The sequence below is a fragment of the Parasteatoda tepidariorum genome, chromosome 4 (genome assembly GCF_982258835.1).
Source record: "Parasteatoda tepidariorum strain Cologne lab strain chromosome 4, Ptep-v5.0, whole genome shotgun sequence".
Classification (NCBI taxonomy): domain Eukaryota; kingdom Metazoa; phylum Arthropoda; class Arachnida; order Araneae; family Theridiidae; genus Parasteatoda; species Parasteatoda tepidariorum.
The window spans coordinates 90,917,525-90,942,565 of record NC_141758.1 but is presented as its reverse complement, the minus strand read 5'-3'; the positions used below and the strand labels follow the sequence as shown (position 1 = coordinate 90,942,565).

Below are 25,041 nucleotides of genomic sequence, written 5' to 3'. Positions count from 1 at the left end.
CGATACCGAAATTCTCTCCATAAAGGAGTAATATTCGCATTCTAGTCAAAATATAGACAATTTACAGTTCATTGTCAAGAAATATGTTCTTTATTATTAAATTATTCGGGAAGTTCAACTAATAATTTTACTACGATGTAATATTTCAAACAATTTTATCAATTAAAATGCATTGAATTTATTATACCTAAACACAAATTACATAGAACATGCATTGCTATCCATTAGCTAATATTAGATTTTATCAATAATTTTATTTGTTATATCTGGGAAAAAAGGAAATTCAAATAAAATTCATTATCATTCGATTTATTAAAATGCTTTAATCTATCATTTTTTTCGTTATTTTTTTCCAACTGTGTCAATCAAAATTAAAAAAAGCATCTAAATTCCTTTGTCATTGGTTTCGTACACACTATTTTTACCTCTAACAAAAATTTAAATAATATCTTTTTCTTCATAATTTTTTTATTAGTTAGATTTGATGAAATATTATCGTCTGCATTATTTCCTAAAAAATTACGTCACAAATAAAATGAAATGCAAACGATATTTTTTGCTACGTAAGTTTTTAAAGAAAATAGTTTAATTTTCTTTTCTGGCACGAATTTTTTTTTAAAAAAGCTTTCTTAAATTTTAAATTCAAAATTATTATTTTTTAAAATTCTAAAATTTAGAAAATAGCATTAGTATCATATTTTAATTGTAGTAAATAATTTCGAAGTAGAATTAAAAAAGTTTTCTGCATATTTTTTAATCGTTTGCTATAAATTAATTAATCTCAACTGAAAGCAAACGATTTTCCTGATTCTGATTGCTATAACGTTGTTCTAAATGTCGATAGTAGGTTTATTGAACTCTCGATAAAAATGAGTGAAACTTGCGGAATAAATAAATTCTCTTGTAACAGTAAATGGGAATCTCTAAGTGAGTACGAAAGAAAGCGCTATTTAAATGTTGTTAAAAACTGGGAAGTTCTAAAATCTTTAGGTATGTTTTATTTCTTTAAGAATTCTTATTTCTTTTAATTAGATATTCCATGAAAGTTTCATAATGTGATTAATTTTCTCTTCGGTTTAAATGGTTGATAATTAAATTAAATAATAATTTAAGCTATTAGAACAATCTTCTTAATGATTAGTTAAAATAGATCACTTGTAATTTCTTATATATTTTTATCTTTATTTAGCTTCTTATTATAATCTTCTTATTTCTTATGTCTTTTTATCTTATTAGAAAAAAAGTTCACGTTGTTCAAATACTTATCTGAAACTGAGAAATATCTATCTGAAAGTTATCGAATTTTAAATTAGATGAAATATTCCTTTTTTTCATTTTATTTGTGAAGAAAAAATTAGGAACCGCATGTTAAGTTTGGGATTAGCATGTGAATATTTCCGTATCGTGATCTGTCACGCCAATTACGGCCACTAAGACACCGAATGGATTTATAAAAGGCCTATTAAATGTTCTCTAAGAAATGTATCGGAATTTTTAAAAAGCATGTCTTCGGGGATGCAAAATTAAATCCTTCGAGTTGGCCCCTTTTGTAATATTTTTTATAGTTGTTTGGAACACTGCCTAGAAGATCTTTAACATTAGCATAAATATAAACACATAATTTAATAAGTCAATGCAATTATAAATGATTATGGTTTGAACAATTCCAGGGAGTATTTAAAAAATTTGTTACAATAGATAATGAAGTAATAAAATAATTTTAAATGACTCTTTTATAAAGAATAACGCTGAGAAAACACCGTCAGTCAACCGTGGTCACTCACCCATCCTTATTTTCAAGGTTCTATAGTTTTCCGGCCATTAAGAATGATCCCGGTCCATGTAATGTAACCATGTAATTTTGATCCCGGTCAATGGACGCGGACAGCGCCTGCGCTGGTACCTCTCTTTCTAGATTTCCACATCCTAACAGATGACAGGACTCTTAGTCACAACAGATTTAACCTATATCCTTCTGTGTGTTTACGCAGACTGTTTAGTCCGTCATTAGGATCGAACTCATTGCCATCAGTTCTTCAACCATCAGTGTGTGCGAAGCCTTTACCTACTTAGCCAGAGAAATGCGAAGTTGAGAAAAAGAGTAGTGTTTCAATTCTATTAATAATTTTTCAAACATTTCTTAAAATGCACATTTTTAAACATTAATTTGCATATAATTAATAATCATCATTCTTTTGATAAAAAACATAAGGTTTTAAGGATAAACATAATGTCATTTTTTACAAATTTTTTTTGATAAATATGCCTTCAATGAAATGAAAAACACTATTTTTGTTATTCTGTTATTATACATTTAATTTTAATTTTAGGAGTTGCTACGAAACTTCCTAATTTTCTGGAACCCGAAAAAGAAGGTTCTTTAAAAGCAAAGAAGATTCCGAGAAACAACAAAAGTATTTCAAGAAGTCAGCAACAAGGTAAGACGTTAATCTAAATATCACTAAGCAATAGCTGTTACTTTTATTTGTTATAGGTACTCTTAAGTTTTAAAATCTTGTATTTTCATTTTGGAAGAAATATACCCATATAAGAAAAAACAAAAACATTAAAATTAGATCTAAAATTTCCTTCATATACATATTGTATTAGAAAATTCTAATCAAATTTATAATTTAAAAATAGTCATAAATAATTATTAGTAGTTATGTTACTTCCATGATTAACAAGTGACGTTCTTAAAGTATAACTCTGAATTTAAACTAAGGATGCTTTAAATTTTCTTTTATTAAAACAAAAGAAGTAATTTTTAAAAGAAAAAATTTTTGTGTCAAAAGCAAATTTGTTTATAACAAAAACTTGTGATGTTTTTTTTCTACTTTTAATTATTATTTGCTGTATGTAAAGCTTAATACCTTAAAATACATGGTCATAATTACTTATTTCTTTTATCAGAACGGAATATTTTTAACCATATTTTACGTTAGCTCAAAATTAATTGTACAAAAAGCATAGAACATAACACAAAAGAGAAATCTTTTTCTTCTTAATTCTTAAAAAACCTTCAGGAAGCTTTTGCGATGGTAAAAGTGATGAAGTTGAATCAGCTGAAAGCTGAAAGAAAATATGGCATAAACAATTAAAAATCTAGCTGCCATTTAGTGGAAAATAATTAAGGAGCTAGCCGCCCAACAACTTTGATACTTAATACAAATCATGAAATTGTCGAATGTTTATTGACAATACTATCGTTGAGATGAGCATCTTTTTGGATCTTGTGTGAAAGAAAAAGAAATTCGTTTTAATTATTTTTTACTACCAATTTTAAACTGAAGGGGAATTGATAAATAGACTTTATGAAGAGACATTCCTGCTTATCCTCGAAGAAACCTCGCACCCTCAGTCATTGCGCTATATGAAATTCTAGAAATTATTTAGAATTTAGATTAGGTCAACCCTAAAATTCTAGATAATTGTCTCCAAATTTGATGTTAATGGATTTAAAAATTTGGTTGAACAGTATTTTTTTTAATTAACAAAAAATTAACCGCTCATTGAGTTTTTTTTCTAAAAATAGTTAAATACAAATATTATTAATGAAATTTTTTTCATATAAACTTCACGTATTCACTCCATTGATGCCTCTAAAAATACAAATTTTAGAATGTGTTTGGATATCGTTAAGTAGCAGCAACATACAATTATTTACAATAGAGCACGAGAAAGAATAAGCTTTCTGTTGTCTTGTACGCTGCTGTTTCTCTACAGAAGTAAAAAGTTCGCTATTGTAATGTGCATGTATTTTTTAGTCGTGTAATAAGAATAATTATATTTAATTTTATTATATTTAATTTTATTATATTTGGTTTCTATTCTATGTTCTGTTAAGCTAATTTCAAATTCTTCTTAGCATTACTTTGTTGATGATTGTATGCTTGATTTACAAACTTTTTAGGATTTTGTGCGTACATGCATCCAAAATTAATGGCTCATATTTTAAATTGTATCATAAAATTAACTTTGCTGACTCTTATGTGTATCATACCTTAATGTGATAATACGTTTTTCTATTACTGAAGACCAAAAATAGTCGCTATTAATTAAAGTGGTGTATAAGAGCATTTTTTGCATTAATTGCACCACGTTTGGTGTAAAGTTCTGGACACCGTTCTTCATGCTACGATATTTTTACAAGGTACGTTTTGTTCAGAAAAGTTTCAAAACGAAGCTTTCAGCTGTCAGCGGAAGTTTATTGTTTATTTATTTACTTTTTTGGTGAATAAGTGCGATTTTTTCGAAACTTTAAAAATCCTCAACTTAAGCAAATGCTCTTAATTTTTATAAAGCAATAATTAATTATCATTTTAAATAATGTACCAGAAAATTTAATAAACTTTGATTGTCATAATTCAGTTTTTATCATAAACAGGAAAATTTTAAGTTCTGCCAAATGCAATTTAGTCATTTGGTGCTTATTAAAAATTAACAATCAAAATTCATAGCATTATCGATTTAGAAATATCATTCTACGTTTCGCATAATAAGTGCAGAAAAAAGAAAAAAAACTTTTACATTTATTACCAATGATAGTTAAATTTAGTTTCAATTATTTTCATCCTTATTATTATATCTCAGGAGCTATAATCTAAGAGAAATTATTTTTTCCTCAGAACAATATCATGTAGGGAAGTAATGCGGCGGCGTACCCTATGTTTTCTTAAATTGACTAAGTGATTTGTAATCTAAATATATAGTATTCCATTATCCTACCCAAATTCCGCGTTTCAAATCACTTATAAAATTTTTTAATTTATACGAAATATATTTTCGCCATTTTCTCATAAAACATTTAGAATCGAAGTGAAAATACATATCTTATAACAAATGTAAAGTAATGTCAAGCCTTAACTTGTAATTTAAATTAATAGGGTTGTTTAACTTCTTTTAGCTTAGACAATTTCGATTTTATTAAGGGAACTAGGTAATATTTTTGTTTGTTTTTTGTTTTCGATTGCATTAAATTTTTTCAGATCTTAAATCCTTCGTATCTCTAATCGTAGATGTGAATTAATAAGTTTCTTCAACTTAAACGAAAAAACTTAAATATTTTTTCTCAATTGGGAAAATTTTTTTCATATCATGAGATTTTTTTAACAGATATTAGATACTTTCATATCGTTAATTTCAAATATACAACTAGTTTCTCTCTTCTAGCTATGTTTTTTTTTTCTTTCTAAATGGCATTTTTAGTCTATTTTTTGGGGAAAAATACAAGTTTAAAAAAGTTATATATAACAAGGAATCGCATAAATTTTACTGCATTACTAAGGGAAACATCATAAGGGGACAAAAAAAAACATCATTGGGATTAAAAATGCATAAGAACACGTGTCGTCATAATGTCGTCATACGCAGCCAGAGGTGTGTCCTATTGTTTAATGATTCTTCGAGTACTTCTAACCAGGTCAGAATAGGGAATCGTTTCTAGCAATATACGGTGACAGTTACCTGTATGAGTTCTTATAGGACTTCATGTGTCCTAACTCCTCTAAAAGTGTGCCCTCCTGTTACGTATAGCACTGTTAAACTTGTACATTTCGACTAGAAATGCCATTAAAAAATTGCACCTTTAAAAACAAAACTTATTTCAGTTTTGAAATCCTTACACCCAAATTAAGCAGAATCAAATATTTATATGAATGCAAAAAAAGAGGAAAAAAAGAACAGAATTTTTCTTTTCTTCCCAGTATTATGTTATCTTTCATTCTTTTGATAGTTAAAGGGTTCGAGAAAACGAATTTCAAGCTATTTGCTGTAGCTGAATCACAAAAGAGAAAAGAAAAGTGTAGTCAAAAAAGTAAGTATTATAAATGTCTCAATATATTTTTTGTTTGCATAAAAAAACTAATTAAACGATTGATCAAATTATTTAGCAAGATTTTCGTGAAAATGTGTTTTTTTTCCAGATACTAATCAGAATAGCGGGAAAAAGTTAAGATTGAAAGAAAATGTAAGTAGTAAATTTCGAAAATCAATTGTTGAAAAAAAATACCTATTAGAGAGGTGATAAAATTAGTGTTTTTGTCATATTTACTTTAAAAATATTTTTGAATTATGTGCAATAATTTTTTATTTGATTTCTTTTACTTAGAAGTATTATTTCTGTTATTTATTTAAGACTTATTTATTTAGGAGGAAAGAATCACAAGTTTTATATTAAGCAAAGAGTGATTAATGCTCTGAGTAGCTTCAATATTATGAAATTCTTGATTGAATTATTTTCTAATTATTTTGCTTAATTAATTATTTTGTTGGCATAAATAAAGTGTTTTTTTTAACACATTGGCATTTATACTTTTATTGTTTAACTTACAAAACATGCTAATAAATTATCTAATATATAGCTTATGAATACGATTCAAGTACCTAGCAAAATTTAAAGATATGATTTAAGTACCAATGGGTTAAAATAGTCTAATAACTTTGTCATGTTCTTTATTGCTTTTCAAAAACTTGTATAATTTCATTCCCCAAGAGGGAACCCTTTTTTTTAATAATTATTTTGTTGAATTTCATTTATTTGGAAAAATCGAATCTTTTGGAGGATACTTCTGTTTTAGAATAGTAGTTATTTATCAATAGATACATTGCATTCCAGAACGAACGAGAGGTTAAAATTAATCCAAGAAAAATGGGTTTTAAGAAATTTGCAAAGATTTTATTGGAGAAAGCTCAGCGCCATTTTAATGATTTGGAGCCATTGTTACCTGAGGAAGATCTGGCCTTTGAAAATGAAATAGATAAAGGTAAGATGATGCATATATTTTTAAAATGTAGATTTATAACTTTCTTAGGTAATGCAATCGTCTGTAAAAAATATAGACATATCACATTAAATCTTCATTATTTCTGCTATAAATACTTACTTTGTTTAGAACGGTATTGTTAAATCGGGCATTTTCTATATTTGTTTACAAAATTCCCTCAAAATTTCCTTACGTTTATGATTGTAAACTAACGAAATAAAAGTTACAATAAGTAATAACAGTGTAAGCTACATCTTGAAGAAATTCTCTCAAATTTTCTTCCAGTCTAATACAATGGAGTTATAATAAGGAATAGGGTATTACACTTCAATTTTAATAATATTTACCAATTTTTTTTTTATTTCTTTATATGGTACTACAAACTATTGCTGCGGAATCTATCCCCAAAACAGTATGAAGCTTCAATTATAACAGCATGTCTTCAATTTCTTAAGAGTCAGTTTTTTAAAGAATTAATCAGTCTAGGATTGTTGGTAATTCTGATGTTGCACAAATTTTCAGTAAATGTTTTTATGTAAAATTATTATGTATGCTTTGTTAAAAAAATTGAAATTATATTAAAAATTAAATGGTATTCAAAAAATATTAAATGATATCTGGTATTAAAAAATAAACACATTGATTTATATTTAACGATGCTTTTTATGTAAAGATTGAATTATAGTATGAAAAATTATATTTTGTTTTACTACTTCCAAAATAAAAATTACGACACAAATATTTTTTTTCATATTTAAAGGACATTAATTCAAAATTCTTTGAACTATAGCATTTTACCCCACTAAATATTCATATGTAACTCGTAAAGAAACCTTAAGTATAGCCGTAGCGACATCAATTCTAAACTCTATTGAACCTTATTTAATTTTCTTCACTAGCTTCTACTATTAGAAATAAGTTTCCAAGTTATTGAATTGTGAAATAGTTAGGGGATAGTTAAGAAATTGATTTGTTAAGAATTTAGACTCAGTATGGTTAACAGAGATATTTCTTGTCCCCCGAGTATCCATCTTGATTTTACATAGATATTGCTGTTCTTGATGTATTTATTATGTTGAGTCAAATGAAAATTAGCCCAAATAGATAGGTTTGTTCCAACTATTTTGTATCAAAAATTAAAAAAAAAATTAAATGCATGTGTAAAACTACCAAAAATTCTTAAATCATCTTAGCTTGGCATCAAAATTATGTAATTCGAATGAAATGTTTTCTAGAACTGTTTCATGAACTAACCAAATGCTGAATTACAAATTTTGAATAACCGAAATATTTTTAAATGCATAATGAAATTATCTTTTTCGGATAACATTACAAATGATTTTTATTCTGAAAAATGCATCTAGGACATTTTGGTTTTGTATAAATTTAAAATATGTTTCAATATCTTAAATTTTATCTAATTCATTAAGTGTTCATTACCTAGTTTGATATACATATTTTCTATTTTATTTTATCGTTTGTGTAACTCCTTAGTCATAAAAAACAACGGATTACAAAGTTCTAATAAAAAAATCAGAGATAAATACGAAAAAATTTTATTCTTCCCTAGAGCTTGAAACTCATAGTCGATATCCTAAAAGGAATATGAAAAAAAAGTCTTACAGAGAAGAAGATGTTTCGAGTGAAGACGAGTTCCTGTGTAAGTATAACACTTATTTTTAAAATATACATTACATTATCACATAATGCAGATATGCATCATTCTGAGTGTTTTATTTGTTTAAATAGTTTTTGAATTGCTTGCTCACCTTAAAGTACATAGAAGCAGGAAAATAAATAATTTTGTGATGAGATTTTAAACGTATATTTATTTAACCCTTTTTTATCCTCTCCAAAATTTAAGCAATAAATTCCATACTAAAATTAAAAAAATTGTGGGATGAAAAACATTAAAAAGCAATTCTGTTCTCATCTGTATTTTTTTTGGAGAGATTATAAAAACTGTAACTAAGTAGAAATTGAAGAAAAAGTAGAATAATTTTGAAAAGAGCATTCAATATTACCTGAGTTGATTTAGATTTATGCTACTAATACAATGCTTAATAAATTTTATTCCAATGAAAAACTAAATTTTGTTTTAAAACCATAAGTCACCGTCACCTTTTACTAAATATGCTTTCGTTTCTATATTTTAAAACGAATTTATTCAAAGAAATACTACATTTAAACTACAATTTTAGATTCATGTCATTTTTCCATTTCTAACAAGCAAAATGTTAAAAGAAATACGAATTATAAATATTTTAACTTATTCCTTTGTCGTATTATAATTTATCTTTTATTGTAATCTTAGAGCATTTATTTTACTTTTCCAATGACAAAGAGAAGATAAATTTAAAATTTTAAAAAAAGTAATCATACTTTTTATCAATTTAAATCACCGCAACAATAATAACTTTCATTTTATAAGTATATGCAACATATTTAAATAACATACTTTTTAAATTCAGCAGTTATCTAAGAAGTTTATTGCATACGTAGTTTTAATTTTTCTTTTCTTTTGTAAAATTTGAGCATACTACTTTCAGTTACTATCAAAAAGTAAGTTAAAATATTTTGCGTAAAAATTATTCGTTTGAATTTTAATTAATTGCTAAAGCAATAATATATTTTTACTTTATTAAATTTCCAAATGTGAATGTCTATATAAATTACTTATTATGTATAACTGAGTGGAAATATTTTTATACTATCATCGTATATATGAGCATTTTGAAAATTAGTGATTTATTTTTTGTGTGCATAGATTGTGACTTCTGTGATTGTGACTATAAGGGTGCTTGTCCGAAACACGGCCCTATGCTTTTGGTATGTGATAGAAGAGTAAGTATTAAATGGTTAAATAAGAATTTGTAATAATTAGCAATAGAGAGTAGTAGTTTAATACGCGCGTTGTGTGGGTTATGATATACATTAACTTTTCACCGCATTCTGTAAAATATATATTTATCATCGATTTGCTAAATGAATAAATTTGTCAGAGTAACTAAACCATAATTAAATTTACTGGAATTGCACTGAATTTTGAAGTTTTAAATCAAACAACAGCTCCTAAAATGCATATTTATGGACTTATTCAGGTAATACCTTATTAAAAATTATAAATTAAAACGCAACAATTAATACTTCTGAAAAAAAAAATTTTTTAATGATAACCGAAAATAGCAGAAGTGCGTTTTGCATTAACGACTATCAACAATATTCCATTTTTTTAAGAACTACACATATTTTAATGATGGTAATGTATAAATTTAGTTTTTTTGTCTTTAGTATGCATTAAGTAATGTCCAATATTTTAAATAGCTTTTCTATAAATTTAAAGCAATCTTTTTTTTGTTTACATTGCTTAAGCTAAAATCTTGAGACTTAGGATTTATTGTGATTGCAGAAAACTTGTTCATTTCTACCAAACGAAGTTTTAATACTTTTTGATGATTTTTAAATTTTACTTACATTTTTTTATGAGTCGCAATAAATTTTGTAACTTATCTAACAGTTCAATATTGCATTGAAATAAGTTTCTTAGTTGCTTCCTTTGAATATAACTATCACAAATTTGTTTTAGCGAAATAAGTTTAAATAAGAAATCCATGTCAGCCTAAGTACATGGCCATATGTATTTTAAATTTCAGAAAATATATTTCTAAAATATATAAACAAATCTTTTTAAATTCCTAAAGTATATAGTATAATTTATAAGGTTGTATTTTTACATATATTTTATAGGTTTTAGATACACGAAATTGACATTAGATGAAAATGACGTTAGTTATGTTTTCCTTATAGTAAAATATTACCCCAGTATGGTTATTGTTAAATTAACACATTTTTCTAGTATCTTTGTAGAGTTTAAAATTTTCAACACATTGTAGCATAAAATTAATGTTTGATTCTGTGAAGATACTGTTAAGGAAAGGAGAATGTTCAAAATTCAAAAGCTCGACTTTTATCAAATGTCTTCTTCACCTTTCTTACTACGTATTTGGAAATATATCGTTATAAATACATTTATTCAGTGAAACTATTTTTTTGTCTTGCATATTCTTATACAATACAATTTTCCTGATAATAAATGCATATTAAAATGGAATATTTACTTGCAATATAGGTTCCCAAAAATACACCAGATCGAGCTGAGCTGACAATTCCAAGTTTTCTCTCTATTGGAATATCGAGCATTCCCAAAGCAGGATTTGGAATATGGACTGAAATACCATTGCCGATTGGCACAGTTTTTGGACCTTACAAAGGGAAAATTATAAAAACACAGAAAGAGGCTGAAAAATCTGGTTATTCTTGGATGGTAAAACTAGTTACTTTTAAAAATTCCACTCCCTTTTTTTAAAATTATATTTTTCATTATTTTCTTTTAAAAAATGCAATCATTTAGAATACAGATTTTTATGAGCATATTTTTATTTTAGTTAAAATAAAGTTATTAATTTCATTCAAAACTAAAGGTATAGATGTAAAAAATGCCACTAAATTTAATGGCTAGAGTAAAATTATTATTTATACTTAGCACTTAGTTTGGCACTTAAAAAAAATATATTTTTACTTGTGCACAGATAAAATACTTTGGAACATCATTTTTTTTAATCAAATTGAAAGATTTTTCTCTTAAAAAAGAAGTGCAATTTTTGAAATAACTCATTGTCATTGTTCGAATGAGCAAAAATATAAATAATTCTCATAATATTTTATATATTTCTATAAGAGTCTATTTTTAAATTATTATGAACATACTTACTACTTTTTTAAAGTCTGTTAGCTGTAAACATATTTTATTTAAAGCTACTCGAACTTAAAAACCGTTTGATTTGCACAGTTTAATTATATTTAAAAAGTAGTATTTTTTAAAGCATTTTTCTGAAATACTCTCTTATTTGCTATGTATATTGTAACTTTCAATACATTCAGTTTTGTTACCTTGTTAAACAATGTTTACTTCTTTTTGTTTAGATATGGAAGGGAGGAAAAGTGGATCATTTTATTGAGGGATTCAAAAAGGATATTTCCAATTGGTTGAGATTTGTGAATTGTGCTGACAAGGAAGAGAAACAGAATTTAGTGGCAATCCAGTACAAGAAGCAAATCTATTACAAGACATACAGAAATGTGTTACCATTTCAAGAGCTTCTGGTGTGGTATGGAGGAAAATATGCCTCCGATCTTGGAATAAACTTGAAAAGGGAGACAGAAACCAACCAACCAAGTATAAATAATCAAATCTATGCCTTAATAATCGGTGATAGAGTCTGTTATATTGTTTTTTTATTATTATTATTTTTAATCTAAGCATTTTATTGTCGAAAACCGTAGAATGCTTAAATATTATGAGTATTAGATTGTATGCTGTTATAGTCTAAAAATCTTATACAGTCGCATTGATTTTCATGTTTTGAAGATTTAAGTTTAAAAAAAAAGTTGTCAATATTATTGATAAACAAAATGCTCTTATTTTTAGCCTGAAACATATCCTGAAAATGTTACCTAGTGAAATGCATCTTGAGCATATTTATTCTACTTTTATTTGTCTTCTTGAAGAAATACTTTTCTTCTCTTTTTCTTATTACTTTTTTACTCAAAAACTTTCTGCTGAAATGATTTAGTTATACAATTCAATATCAAGAAGTATTATATTTTATGATATGCGTAATAGCAATTGTGTGCCTAATCCCGCAAACGCCAAGTTAAGGGGTAAAGCACACCTTTGTTAGTATTCACTAAATATTAAAAAAAAATACTAGTGAATGTGACAGTATTAAAAAATATTCTAAAAAAAGTATGAATTTTCCCAAATTAAAAAAGCATAACTTAAAAATTAAACATGATATTTTCTTATCCAGTCTGCTAGTTATCCCTTTATGTCAAAATTTTGCTGAAATCGGAGGAATTGTTCCTGAAAAATTGAATTCCGCTAGAAAAACTTGATTTCTAACGAAATATTCAACCGATTTAGTTCAATTGTTGTATTTTGTTATATACGATTACATATTTTAAAATTATATAAAAATTTTTATGCTTTAGAATTCAAAGTTTTCAGACTATTTTTAAATAAAATTATAAAAAATAATGAATAACTATTAAAAATTACTTTGTATGTGAAATTATCTTTGGAAAATTGAATTTCATAATTGTATGCCAAGAATTTTTCATTTGCTTTGAAAAAATATCGACATAATACGCATAATACAAAATACATACGCAAGAAATAAAAATAATATTTAAGGTGTCCTAACATATGTCTATTATTTTTATTAAAAAAAAGCATAAATGTTTTTTATTCATTAAAAGTGACTATGACTTCATGAATATATTTTCAACAAGAAGTTAAAAATCTTTTTTAAAAATGGCTTTCAAGAGCATATTGTGCGATGGTTGCTACAAAAGACGTTTCAAGCATTCACTTTCTCTGTTCTAATTACTATTTCGCTCATTTGGTGAAACAGTGACATAACTGCAAAACCAACCTAAATAGAGTAAACACGTCAAGAGCTATAAAAAGGCAAAATTTATTTGTAGAAACAATGACAGAATTGCTATTACAACCCTAGAGGGTAGTTGGACCCATCTATCCTAAGATGTATAAAAGTTGTTATGATTTAAATTTTGTTTTTTGGGTGTCCTGCACAGCTCGATAATTATCAGTTACGTCATTGCTTCACCAAATGAGGATATAATGGTTTTTTCTTTAAAAAATTTTCAATTTTTGATTTACTCTAAATCAGTTCATTTTATAGGTGTAAAAGGTGTGGCATGCAATGTCTGCAGTTCATTGTTCACATCCGTGGATGCCATGGAGCGACACAGGAGGAAACATCCTCATCAGGGTCACGATCGAAGGCATCGATGTCCCCACTGCATATACTCCACCAACCTGTCATGTAATCTCCGACGTCACCTCTCTACTCACACGGGTGAGAGGAGACACGGATGTCCCCACTGCCACAAGACATTCACTGAAAAAGGAAGTCTTAAGACACATCTGAGGATCCACAGTGGAGAGAGACCCTTCTCTTGTGGAGTGTGTGGAAGAGACTTCACTCGAAAAGGAAGCTTAGAGAGTCACGAGAGAAGTCACAGCGGCATCAGACCATACCGATGTTCCACCTGCGGAAGAGATTTCACCCATTCTTCCCATCTTCAAGCACACATAAGAATCCACACACTGCAGAGACCCTACAAGTGCTCCACCTGCCAATACAGGGCCACCACATCTACTCATCTTAATAGTCACGTTATTCTGAAACACACAAAACAGTTCCCCCATAAGTGTCACCTCTGTGAAAGAGGTTTCCTTGGACCGAGTCATCTTGAACAACACAAAAATCGCACTCATCCTCAAGACAAATAAATAAATCAAGAATTGCGACACGATGTCAATTTACCATCATGAAGAATGAGAGATAGAAATTATCTTCGTTTGTGGTTTTCAGCTTTTATTGAAATTCTTAGTTGATGTTTTTTAAAACAGCAGTTGGAACATGTGTAGCGGATTTAATATCCGTATACATATATAATGATATATCATCATGTATTTTCTTTAATTCTGCATAAATCAGAAAAATTGCTTATAGCAAAGACCCTTCATTATTAAGTTTGTGAAGGATATTTCCTAACAACATACTTGACTGACTATTCAGCATTTTTACTTTAAAGATGTGTTTCTAGAACGAGGATCATGACTCGCACTGAAAATGGAGACAAATTGGGTAGGGATCGCGAAATTAAATTCCTGTATACATATACAGTCCCTGGCCAAATTATTAGACGCACTATGAGATCCTATAAAAAATCTTAATTACCAGGTGACATTTTGCAGCTTTATTGCTGCTATTTGACTGAAACCAGTTTGCACTTTTTAACGTTAGTGTATCAATTGGTTATATTAGACGATATATACTATAAATTTGACGATAGGATAAAGTAGACGATATATTATATAAATATAGAATATTTATCACATCAAGCATTTTATTAGTATATTATAATAATTAGATCAAATTAATAGACGCACTGTAGTGTTTTAATAATGACACGATTTGCACTAGTTTATATGTAATACTTTCATATTTAAACATACATGCAATGGGTTTTTATTCAAAAGATTTTTTATATACTTTATATATATAATTATTTTCAACGCATATATTGCATTGCAATGTTAATCAATTGATACAGGAGTGTAAACAAATGTTAACCTGTTTCATTCGAGCAAAAACAATACAGCTTTACAGTATCACCTGATAAATAAAATTTTACATAGAATCTTATAGTGCATCTGATAATATGGCCAGGGAACTGTAAATGAATAAAAAAACACATTTCAACAGACTCTTGGCAAAAAAAATTTTTTTCGAAGAAATTACAATATAATTACATGTTGTATTGCTGATTACATTTCGCCTTTCTATATATATTACTAATCAGACATTTGGATTTATTATCGTAATAAATGCTTGTCTTTAATAGACCCCAAGTTAGAAAGAGAGTGACAAATTTCTCGTAAAGTAGTCATTTCTCTTTTTTTATATATTAAGATTTCGGAGGTCCAAAAGCTTAAAAAAACAGCTTAAAAGAATAAGAAATTAATAACTTCACACGGAGGACAAAATTCTAGTAAAATAAACGTATTGTATGCTAATGACGTTTATGATAATAAAAATATAATTCTGGTTTATAAAACCAGCACAACGGTATTTAAACCATCCATTTAGTAATTTTCCCGTTTATAAGGTAATGGTATATCAAATTTCAACTGATTTCAAATTTTACTGATTTTCGAAATTAAAGTTCCTATTACCATGTATTTAGCAAAAAAACAAATTTAACCCAATGAATAATACCAATGACGAAATTTTATAAAAATCATTATCTCTTCGGTAAAAATTGGAGTTTTTTGGTGTTCCCATAGAGCCAGAAGTATGGTCAATTTCAGAATAGTCTAGTAGTTTTGAACATACCTTTTCCCTCAGTGCATATTTTTTGTTTGTTTTGTACGTTTTGAGGGGTAAAAGTGAATACATTTCAGTAGAGATCACTGATTTTTATGTTAATGAATTATTAATTTATATATATAGTAATATATTTAAGTAGAATTTTTGATTCTTACAAAATAGCACAAATTTGATTATATTTGTCGTTATTCTATGCATACCAGGATTCAAAAGTAAGACATAAATATCATATAATACGGAATTAATTTCACTTATTTTAAGCAAAATTATCTCATAAATTATTTCTAACTATAAATGGGTTATTTGCCTTTATCAAACCAGCATGAAATACAAATACATGATTATCACATTTCGTAGCTATATTCAATAAAATTTGGCTAATAAAAAAAAGCAAATGTTCACAATTGAAAAAAAAATGTGTTAATTTGGGAATCGTTGTAAACGATTTGTTTTATTTCTTAACGATGCCGGGCAGATGATTGAGCGGTTAGCGATCCTGACTGCGAGGTTAATGGCTGCGGGTTCGAATCCCTATCCGGGCATAGATGTTTCTCTCTGCTTGTTGTTCTCTATTGTGTGATATGTGAGCCGCGACGGCTCAGGGCATAGAACGTTCGCCTTCCAATGAGGCGAACCGGGTTCGAATCCCAGTCGATATGAATTCCACATCCGGCTTGTACCGACCACATAGCTGACGTGAAATATCCTTAGTGGTAGACGAATCATCGGTTGGAGTCCCCTTGTCGTCAGGCTAACCGTGGGAGGTTCTCGTGGTCTTTCTCTCCATGTAACGGAATTGCGGGTTAGCTCCATCAAAAAGTCCTCCACGAAGGCAAATTTCTTCCAATACTCGACCAGGAGTTCCCCTGTCTTCTGGATTGGATTCAAAATTACAGGCTTACGGAGTTGAACATTAGTAGTTGTAAACCCATAGAATTGGGTCGTATGTTCAACGATGGTCATGAAAAAAAATATTGTGCAATGTGTGAATGTCAGAGCTAAAGAGAATAGAAGGGCTGGTTCACTCTTTTGAAGTAGCTCTCGCCGCGCCAATCCTCCGATATTCTCTAGTGACATCACTTTGGCGCAAAGCTAGCACTTTTACTTCAAGAACGGAGCGTTCGGCCTTACTAGCTCTAACTAATATTGGAGCATTTCTTTTTGCGACATATTCTAAGACATTTGTTATTTTCTATAATGACTTTCTTCAGTTTTTGCAGCGAATTTACAAAAATGTAAAACTATTATCGAAATGCCAGTTTGCGCGATTGCAACTTGAAAAAATTTTGATAGAAAAACGAAAGGAAAAAATATAATTTTCCGCGTGTTCCCTAAAGTAAATGAATAACTATGTAAAGAATGGATTCCGAAATGACACAGTTAATATAAAACAGCAATACGTTTATTCCGTCGTTAAGAACTTTTATAAAAATTCAATATCTAAATAGAAACCGCCTCGTTACTTCATAAAGAAAGGCAGGTGAAGAAAATGGATAAAGTCAAAGAAAATTAAAATGTAAATAAGAAGTGTAAATAAAATATATAGTATATAGTTGGAATTCTCCTAATTTCATAACATATTTTTTAATGTAGTTATTCTTAATATTTATGATTTTTTCTTAAAAATTATACTCTCTTAAATTTAAATATCTATAAATTACACCATCCTAAATTTAAATATCTATAAACAATTGTAAAATTTCTAATGTCATTATGAACCTAAATTGTTATTTTGTTTCAGTAATTATCGTTTAAGGTTGATGTTTCCTAATGATAAGGTATGAACAAATTGCTATTAACGGCATATTTTAAAATCAGGGATTCTAAATTTAACTCAACTTATTGTTATAAAAGAATATGTGGATAAGAAAGTGTCGATATATACTTTCATTTTTCTTAATAATTAAAGTTAAAACTGAACTTTTTAAAATAAAGTATTTATAGTGTCATTTTCGCCAACTAGTAAAATATTTTTATAAGTTTAAAATGGTATTTTTTAAATATACTGGCCAAGAAAGTTTTTTTAAACTATGTTTATGAATGGAAATAATGTGTTAATTACGTAAAGTTTGAAAGCTAATAACCAGAAAAAGTCCAACTTATTTTTACAAAGAGAAAGATGCAAAGTTATCATAATATCTTTGCGTGCGATCTTCCGAGATCTGTGGACACAGTGACGTCATGAGGAGGGAAATCGTAGCTTCAGTTTTAAGAGCGGAGTGAACTAGCCCTTCTATTCTCTTTAGCCCTGTGTGAATGTGGCCCACTCTATAAACGGGTACCTGTGGCAGTCTGGCGTGGGTAATGTTGCTCGCCTCCGCGACCTAGGCTCACAGGTGCCCATTGGGTAACGTTAAATGAGTAATACTTCCGGCATTGTCCTAGGCGAACGACGTAAAAGTTCAGTGCCTGCCATTAGAAAAAAAATTCTTAATGATTGGATCAAAAGTTTGTCAACTTAGCTTCGACCATAATAATATTAGTCATTTTCTTTCGAAAGTGACTGAAAGTTTCTTATTTGACATCGAAAGCCCACAAAATGCAAAGCACAAAATTCTGCATCAGTAGAGTAATAGAAAGAAGGTTATTGTTTGAAAATTAAAAGATTTATGTAAGTTAAATAATTGATAAATAAGTTAAACAAAAACAATTGTAAGGAAAATTAAAATTCAAATTTTTTTTTCACCATCCTGGTATACTGGGTGCAGTACACTAGTGATACTGGGTCCGGTGTCATACTGGAATCAATTTAATACCGGCGTATGAAAAGCCGGTCCCGGTATGATACTGGTTCCGGTTCAAACTGGAATAAATTTTATACCGGCTTATGAAACACCGGTCCCGGTATTATACTAGTTCCAGTATCATACCGGAAAAAATTTATACCGGCTCATGGTATATCGGTTCCGGTATGATACTGGGTCCGGTATCATACTGGGATCAATTTGATACCGGCTTGTGAAACACCGGTTCCGGTATGATACTGAGTTCGGTATAATGCCGGTTCCAGTATCATACCAGAACCGATGTTTCTTTAGCCGATATAATTTTTTTATACCGGAAATTTTTTCCAATAGGGGCCAAATCAAAATTTTTTTAAAACAACTTCTATCATTCCTCAAATTAATCTAGCACTGAGACTCTTTTTACACACGAGAACTGGTCTAGAACTATTGTACAATTAATTAAGCATAGCTGACGTCAGTCATGAAATAGCAGTTGTTTTCGAATTTATGAAACCGAAAAGTACCCAATAATCATAATAACAGAAAAATAAATGCACTAATACGATGCAAACGTTTCTTTAATGCAGTTTTTTGTTTTTTTGTCACAGTTTTCGTTTTAATCTGGAGATAACACTGGTGCTAAATTTTGTTTGCTTAAAGGTTAATATATAAAAAAAGGATAATGTTAGCAGTAGAGGATAATTTGTGGCATACAGTGAAAATGATGCTATTTGCTTATAGGCATTTAAAAGGGAAAATTTGTGCAGAAAAAAATATATAATTAAAGTTATTCAGTTACGGTTGTAATAGTTATAAGCTATTATTTCCGTAATTCAAAGCAAAATTTCATTTATACAATTATGTTACCGATTACCATAAATCTTTAAAACTTTAGGAGTAAAAAATCTAATATATATAATTCTCTTACGTGGCTCCAAATTTTGGCTGTATTTCTTTTCCCCCGGTGGCAACGTTTGCTTTGTTTTGTTTACGTTACTATTTCTCTTACACGGCGAATCGACCAATGATTGCTGCTAAAAATGTCACATGCCAAATCTAAATGAGGTGGCTCAACATATAGCGCTTTTAAAAACAGAAACTGAAATAACCAGAGAGCATCAGCTGCGGCAATCTCATACTATTAAACTAGGCAGAAGTGAGCAGTCTTTGTCGATAGATCTCTATTTTAGTATTTTGTCGAAAGCGCTATTTTTCACGAATTTATATAACGAATTTTCACGAATTTATTTATTTGACGATTTTTGATTTATATCACGAATTATACTATAGCACATTTCTAATAGGTTTAACGAATTACATGTCTTTTACTTGAATTCAAATTTATTTTAATGACTTAGTATTTACTAAAAAGATGTAATCTTTTTTTTTAAAAAAAAAGTTTTTATATGGATTTGAATGATTGTTTTGAATTCCTAGAATTTTGTGCATTTGCAATGTACCTAAGCTAGTAGCGAGCAAAGCGAGCGTGGTTTGCGAAGCAAATCATATAAGATTGCGTAGCAATTTTCGGGGGTTGGCGAGCGTTAGCTAGCAGGGGGAGCAGCCCACTAGTTATAACAAATTTTTTTTATATTTTGGATGAAAAATAATATAAAGTCACATTTTCTCATTTTTTATTAACAGCTGATTTTTTAAAACTATTACTGTTTTATGTAATTCTAATTTCAAAATAATAACAAAAATTACATTTTCAATAAAATTGAAATATAAAAAGATTCCTTGGGCCCGGCCGGGATTTGAACCCGGGACCTCTCGCACCCAAAGCGAGAATCATACCCCTAGACCACCGAGCCACACACGCTCGTAATTAAATAACAATCAAAACAAATATTTATTTTTCTGAAAGCAAAACACCTGTTCCACACGTACACATAAAATCCGTTTCATCTACCGGTAGGAATAAATATTTTATTCAGTTAAATGTAGCATCAAAAGTTGTTTTCATAAAACAAGATTTTAAAACTTAATTGTTAAAAAGAAACTTTTACCAGTAACTTATTTATTACTTGGTAGCTAATATTTTACATTTTTATAATTTTGTTAAGCAAAGCATATATATAAATTACTACCTGAACACGTATTCTTCGTTCCGAAGAATATGTGTTCAGGAAGCAATTCTTTTCAGCAATAGAAGTTCAGTTGTTAATTAGAAAGAAACTAAGTAATATTTTGCTTCTAAATAGCAATTTTCTTTATATTTGGATAATTTTTTTAAAAAATAAATAAGCATAAATATAAATTGCTACCTAAATACCTATTGTTCATACCGAGTTAAAAAAGGGAAATATACAATACTAGGAGGCTCTGCCCCCTGCTCGCTAACGCTCGCCAACCCCCGAGAATTGCTAAGCAATCCTATGTGGTTCACGCCGTGAGCCAAGGCTTGCTGCGCTCGCTCGCCAATGAACACAATGTTCTAGCACATAGACATAGTATATTATCATCAAAGACATAGTATATTATCATCAAAGACATAGTATTTTATCATCAAAGACATAGTATTGTACTTATGTAGAAGAATTCTATCAATGTTCTTACTGGCTATTAAAAAAGTATATTAGCTATTTAGATTGTACATGGTGAAAAAATCAAAACATTAGCTAAATGAGAAACACATTAGCAAAATAAATTATCAAATGTTGCAGTTACTCACCTAAATTCAAAAAAATGTGTATAATAAATTCATTCATAAATCAAAAAATTCAATGCATTCAATACAAACACTTAGACGTTCTTTAGACGTTTAGGTAGCTCCCAGTAGAAAAATATCAATTCAACAGCGGCCTTTTAAAGCATTCTCACTTCAATTATAAAAGCATTCTCACTTCATGTTTTTAGGGCATGAATCTGAATTGAACAACCTGATAATGCTCCCTCTGGTTATTGTTTCCGTTTTCAAAAGTGCTATATGTTGAGCCACCTCATATAGATTTGCTATGTGACATTTTTAGCAGCAATCATTGGTCGATTTTCTAACGTTGCCATTCGCGGAGTTGTAATGAGGCTTTTTTTGGTGCCGTGTAAGAGAAATATATATATAGATATCGGTATTTTTCAATACTACGAAATCAGGTAAAAATTTTCAAGCCGTATACTGTCAAAATTCCCCCTATGTGGTGCATTAATATTATTAGATGAAGACGTTTTTTGACGTTTTACATACTAGAATAAAGATTAACTACGCAGAGTATCATTTCTACACTAAGAATTTAAGGTAATTCTAGGTTGTTAACACTTACCATAATGAAGCAGTTTTCTCCAGAATTTTTGCATTTGAGTACATAAAATAGTTTTTTCCATTTTAATTATATTGGATTCTACATTGTTTATGCTCATAGACAATCGTTTCAAAAACGTAACCAAGTTGGCACGATAAATAAGAGGTTTCCGATAAATTTTAAATTTCTCATTTTCTACCCCCTCCCCCTTCAAGCAAATCTATATTACTTATGCTTACCTGATAATAAATATGCAATATAAACAATTATTAAGGAACGAACAATAACTGAGCGATAGCTGAATAACAACACTGTAGTAATTTAATAATTAAATTTGCACTAGTTTATATGCAATACTTTTATATTTAAACATACATATTTAGGAGATTTTCTATATGCTTATATACTACATATATGTAATTATTTTAAACGTATTGCATTACAGTGTTAAGCAATCGATATAGGAGAGTAAGCAAATGTTTGTGAAGGATATTTCTTATCACCATTCTTGACTACTCTACATTTTTTCTTTAAGGCTGTGTTTCTAGACCTGGGGATGACCCCCCCCCCTAAGAAAAATGGAGAAAAATTGGGTAGGGATCGCGAAATTTTAAAAACAGTTCCTAGCAAACCTAGCAAAAGACTTACAATAGAAGCTTATGTTGTATGCTTGATTACATTTTGCCTTTCTATTTATATTATTAATAAGACTGTTGGATTTCTTACCGCATAAAATATTTGTCCATAATAGGCTTCTCGTCAGAATAAGAGTGAAAATTTTCTCGAAATGTAGTCATTCTCTTTTCTTAAATATTGAAATTTCGGAGGTAAAAAAAGGTTTATAAAATACTGCTTTAAAGGAATAAGAAATTAATAGCTCTATTCGGAGGAAAAAATTCTAGTAAAAGTAACGTATTGTATGGTATTTCTGATAAAAAAAATATATATAGTTCCATTTAATGAAGCCTGCATAACGGTATTTAAAACATTCATTTGGCAATTTTCCCGTTTATACGGTAACGGTTTATCGAAAATTCTGACTATCAAAATTATAGTTCTTATTACCACGCATTTAGTAAGAAATACAAAAAGGAAAACTAAATTTAACCCAATAAACCTTTTTTATGCCATACTCTAAGGATCACGAAATTTTATCGATGTCATTATCACTTCAGTAAGCATTTTCGAGTTTTTTGGTGTTCCCACAGAGCGAGACGCATGTTAAATTTTACCATATTCTGGTAGTTTAGAACACACTTTTTTTTCTCCGTGTATAAATCCATAATTTTTTGTTTGTTTTATACGTTTTAATAGGCAAAAATGACTATATTTAACTAGAAATTACTTATTTTTATGTTAATGAATAATTAATTGTTACTAGGGGGCTCCGCCCCCTGCTTGCTACGCTCGCCAACCCCCAGAACTGCTTCGCAGTTCCATTGCATATTGCTTCGCAATCTTATAAAAACATTTCAACAAATTTAAATTTTAAAATAAAAATGCCAGATATTGAAATCAATTACTTAATGAAATTTATACACTTCTCTGCCTTCTTCACAATTTGATTATCTTTTCTTCATGTAGCTGAGAAATTTGGAGCTGTAGCAGAGAATATATCTCAATAAGAAATGCTTTCCCGTTTAGAATTCCGCCATTCATTTCTCTGACTTCTGCCAGAGATATTTCGATATATATAGATATATATTAATATATTTAGATAGAAATTTCAATTCTTACAAAATAGCACAAATTTGATTATATTTGTCATTATTCTATACGAACCAGAATTCATGAATAAAACACAGATGTCATGTAAAACGGAATTAATTTCATTTATTTTAAGCCAAATTAGCTTATATATTATTTCTGACAATAAGTGGATTATTTGCAATTATCAAACCAGCATAGAATACAAATACAGGATAAATATATTTGGTACTTATAGACAATCAAAATGTTCACAATTTGAAAAGAAAATGTGCAAAATTGGGAATCGCTTTAAGCGATTTTTTTTAAAAAAATGTTTGGATCAAAAGTTTGTCACTCTCAATTATCTTCGGCCATTGTACCTTAATGATTTTAGTCATTATTTTCGAAGGTAACTGAAAGTTTCGTATTTGACATTGAATGCACATCAAGTGTAAAGCACATAATTCTGCATTAATTGAGTATTAGAAAGATGATAATTGTTTGAAAAATAAAAGATTTATGTAAGTTAAATATTTGATAAATAGGTTAAATAGAAACAAATGTAAGTAAAATAAAAATTCCAACTTTTTTTTTCTAAACAATATTAAACTAAGCAATATTATTTTTTTATTCCAGCAATTACGAAAGGACTTGTAGCAATGATTTAAAATCAACACCTTAGATTTTAAAGAGAGAATAATAATTAACAACAAAAGAAGATGTAAGTTAGCTTATTGTTAACTGACTAGCTATTGCGTTTTGTTAGTCAGTTAAAAATACAGGGAGCACAATTATTTCATTTCTTAGTTAACATCTTGGAAAAACAAAATATATCCATCCACTTTGGCAAACTAATAATATAAAGTTTATTACTTGTATACTATAGCAGCAGTTACTACATACTTCAAATTATTTTATGGTGTACTAATTACATTATATGTATGAAATACAGTTTTCATCTAACATAATTAAACATTAGTGAACTAAACATAAGTGGTTAGAGCATTAGTGAACTAAACATAAGTGATTAAAATACTAGTGAACTAAACATAAGTGATTAAAACATTAGTGAACATTTTTATAGCTCTTATGACTTACTAAACTATTTAATTCATGGAATTGGTTTTAATATCTTTCATTTTATCGTAAAATAACAAATATGATTCAATACTTTGCCTGTCAATATTTATATTACAGAGGTGTAAGTAGATGTAAGTACAAAGCTGTACTTTTATACATAACAAAGTTAATAACCTTATACAGGAAATAATACCTCTGTTGATTAGATTGAAAGTTTAGATAGGCATAATCAAAAATTAGACTTTTTTTATGCTCACCAGATTTCCCTAACTTCTGAAGTATTAGATTTATCGATTTGACTTTGGTGTCATTCAACGCAACTCAAAAATATATAATGGAAGCAATACCTCACTTGTCTAGACAGTAATAGTTAAGTTTATTGCCCTTTCAACATATTCTCTAAGATAAGAGAAGATTTAAGTTAGGAATAGAACTCACGTAATGAGAAGGATAAATTAACAGGTTTCTATATTGGTCCCAAATCAAAACTTTTAAAACAACTTCTATCATTCCACCAATTGATCCAGTAATGAGACTTTTTTTCAGACACGAGAACTGGTCT

At 28.6% G+C, this 25,041-nt stretch overlaps 1 protein-coding gene and 1 non-coding gene across 2 annotated transcripts; one reads left to right on the top strand and one right to left on the bottom strand.

Moving 5' to 3' along the window:
• The first annotated feature begins 869 nt into the window (after positions 1-869).
• On the top strand, positions 870-14,883 carry LOC107454221 (histone-lysine N-methyltransferase PRDM9). Its single transcript, XM_087160395.1, has 10 exons — positions 870-990; positions 2,331-2,438; positions 5,735-5,815; positions 5,925-5,968; positions 6,617-6,764; positions 8,335-8,424; positions 9,532-9,608; positions 10,894-11,088; positions 11,748-12,000; positions 13,529-14,883. Exons 1-10 carry the CDS (start codon positions 870-872, stop codon positions 14,140-14,142), a joined length of 1,731 nt encoding a protein of 576 aa, XP_087016521.1. The 3' UTR covers positions 14,143-14,883.
• A 5,330-nt stretch (positions 14,884-20,213) lies between these two features.
• TRNAP-UGG (transfer RNA proline (anticodon UGG)) lies at positions 20,214-20,285 on the bottom strand. Its single transcript has one exon. It is a non-coding gene; the product is annotated as a tRNA-Pro (tRNA).
• Between the last annotated feature and the right edge of the window lie 4,756 nt (positions 20,286-25,041).

Excerpts from the sequence above, each read along its gene's own strand:
- LOC107454221 (XM_087160395.1), top strand. The coding sequence starts at position 870 with ATGAGTGAAACTTGCGGAATAAATAAATTCTCTTGTAACAGTAAATGG. Across the intron at positions 8,425-9,531 it reads GAGTGAAGACGAGTTCCTGT|ATTGTGACTTCTGTGATTGT; the intron begins GTAAGTATAACA and ends TTGTGTGCATAG. Across the intron at positions 9,609-10,893 it reads TTTTGGTATGTGATAGAAGA|GTTCCCAAAAATACACCAGA; the intron begins GTAAGTATTAAA and ends CTTGCAATATAG.